Below are 2060 nucleotides of genomic sequence, written 5' to 3'. Positions count from 1 at the left end.
TCTGGCCCCCCAATGGTGGAACAAACTCCCGCACGACGCCAGGACAGCGGAGTCAATCACCACCTTCCGGAGACACCTGAAACCCCACCTCTTTAAGGAATACCTAGGATAGGATAAAGTACCTAGATGCACTATTGTAAAGTGGCTGTTCCACTGGATGTCATAAGGTGAAAGCACCAATTTGTAAGTCGCTCTGGATAAGAGCGTCTGCTAAATGACTTAAATGTAAATGTAATGTAGAATTTGAATATGACATTTAACCCAAACTGCTCTTAACCCCCTCAGGTACCTATTGTGAGCTGGCTGGATCAACCTCGAGGGGGGCTCCCCTAGTAGCCATGGCTGAGATGGAGGAGTTCTCCCCCATGTCCCCGCGGCGCACCCCACGCCGGACCCCCCGTGTGCTGCGCCTGGACCCGGCCCTGCTCCAGCGGCGCGTGTTGGAGGACCAGGTGGAACTGTGGTGGTTCCGCGAGCCGCGGCGCTCCCTGCTCTGCTACTGCATCTCAGTGTGCCTCGTCCTGGGCTTGGGGCTAGGCGGCGTAGGCCTCCTCTCCACCACCACCAGCCTGTCCGGGGAGTGGCGCCTAGGAGTGGGCACCATGCTCTGCCTCCTAGCTCTGGCTGTCCTCCTCAAACAGCTCCTAAGCTCCGCTGTCCAGGATATGAATTGCGTTCACAGCCGGAGGCGGATAGAGTTCATGAAGAGCGGTGGGAGGGCGGACCCGGTGGTCATCATTTTCACCGGGATGGCTTTGGCACTCTGTGGAGGGGTCCTACTATACATGTCGCTGGCCAGCGGGCACCATGGGCCCGGGCAGCGCCACAGGGATATGTTCCTGTCCGGGGTGGTGCTACTGTGGGTAGGGGGCACCACCGGGTTGGCGGTGGCTGGGTACTTGCTGGTAGTGCACCTCCAGCAGAGGAGAGAGAGGAGGATGTTGCAGAGGCAGAGGAGGGGAGGGAGAGGGTTACGGGGCAGGGCAGTCAGGGTGTTTACGGTCTCCTCTAGTAGAACTAGTCTCATCTGAGAGTGCAGACCCGGGTCTTGTTCATTAGGCACCAAACGGTGTTGCCCTAATGAACACTACCCTTGGTTGAAATAGTATTTGTTTTTCTTTAAAAGACTTGAGCTGTGCTTGATTGAGCTTGCCTGGCGCAATGGGACCAGAGCCATAGACACTGTATACATCCCAGGTCTGTTGAAGAGGAGAGGAAAACAAGTTAGGAGAGGAGAGCAGGAGGTGAAAAGAGGAGGGAAGAGGGAGGCAAGTTAGGAGAGGAGAGGAGAGACGAGACGAGACTAGGGGACTTAACAGATGAAGGGACTTGAGGGGAGGGAAAGATAGGAAAGGGGTATCACCACTCACTCTCCCGGGTCTGTAACAGAGTCCTGTGTTTGTTGCTGGCACTGTGACTGCGTCATCTTGTTGACTAATGCCCATTGCAGACCATGCCCAGTATGCCAACTATGCCATTCACCACTGCTGTGTTGTGGGAACCAGGCTGTGCAGGGTGACACCAGCCCCACGGACCCCCAGGACCCTCAGTCACACTGGCCATTGTTTCTATCAGTGGCAGAATGAGCGCTACACTGCCATCGTCACAAACAAGCCACTCGCATTGGGGGAGACCCGACCAAGTCACATTGTTCTAGTTCCTCTGTGTTGTTTTGACTCACTTGTCCTATTTGATGTTATTATATTGACCCAAATTTGGTCGTCTTATCAGTGCTTAATTTGTAAATCGGAAGGTGCAGGAACAATTTTTTTGCATGAAATCGGGTGACCTGGGGGGCTCAGAGGTAATGGAAAACATGACAAAATAGATGCACCTTTATAATAAAGCATAACGTGCATATCGTCGCATTCACCTAGTGGCATAGAGTAGAGGCGCTTACAGAAGTTGCACACATGGGCAGTGGTGGAAAAAGTACTCAATTGTCATACTTGAGTAAAAGTAAAGATACCTTTACTTGAGTAAAAGTATTTGGTTTCCAATATAGTTAAGTATCAAACGCACATTTAATTGCTAAAATATATTTAAATATCAAAGTACAA

At 52.0% G+C, this 2060-nt stretch overlaps 1 protein-coding gene across 1 annotated transcript; it reads left to right on the top strand.

Annotated features, from left to right (window-relative positions):
* The first annotated feature begins 338 nt into the window (after positions 1–338).
* LOC115114801 (transmembrane protein 125-like) lies at positions 339–1031 on the top strand. The gene has a single exon (XM_029643304.2). The coding sequence runs from the start codon at positions 339–341 to the stop codon at positions 1029–1031; it is 693 nt and encodes a 230-aa protein (XP_029499164.2).
* Positions 1032–2060: the final 1029 nt, after the last annotated feature.

The sequence above is a fragment of the Oncorhynchus nerka genome, linkage group LG9b (assembly GCF_034236695.1).
Source record: "Oncorhynchus nerka isolate Pitt River linkage group LG9b, Oner_Uvic_2.0, whole genome shotgun sequence".
In the NCBI taxonomy this organism is placed as follows: domain Eukaryota; kingdom Metazoa; phylum Chordata; class Actinopteri; order Salmoniformes; family Salmonidae; genus Oncorhynchus; species Oncorhynchus nerka.
Note: the sequence above shows the minus strand (reverse complement) of the source record. Positions and strands in the feature narration are given on the sequence as shown.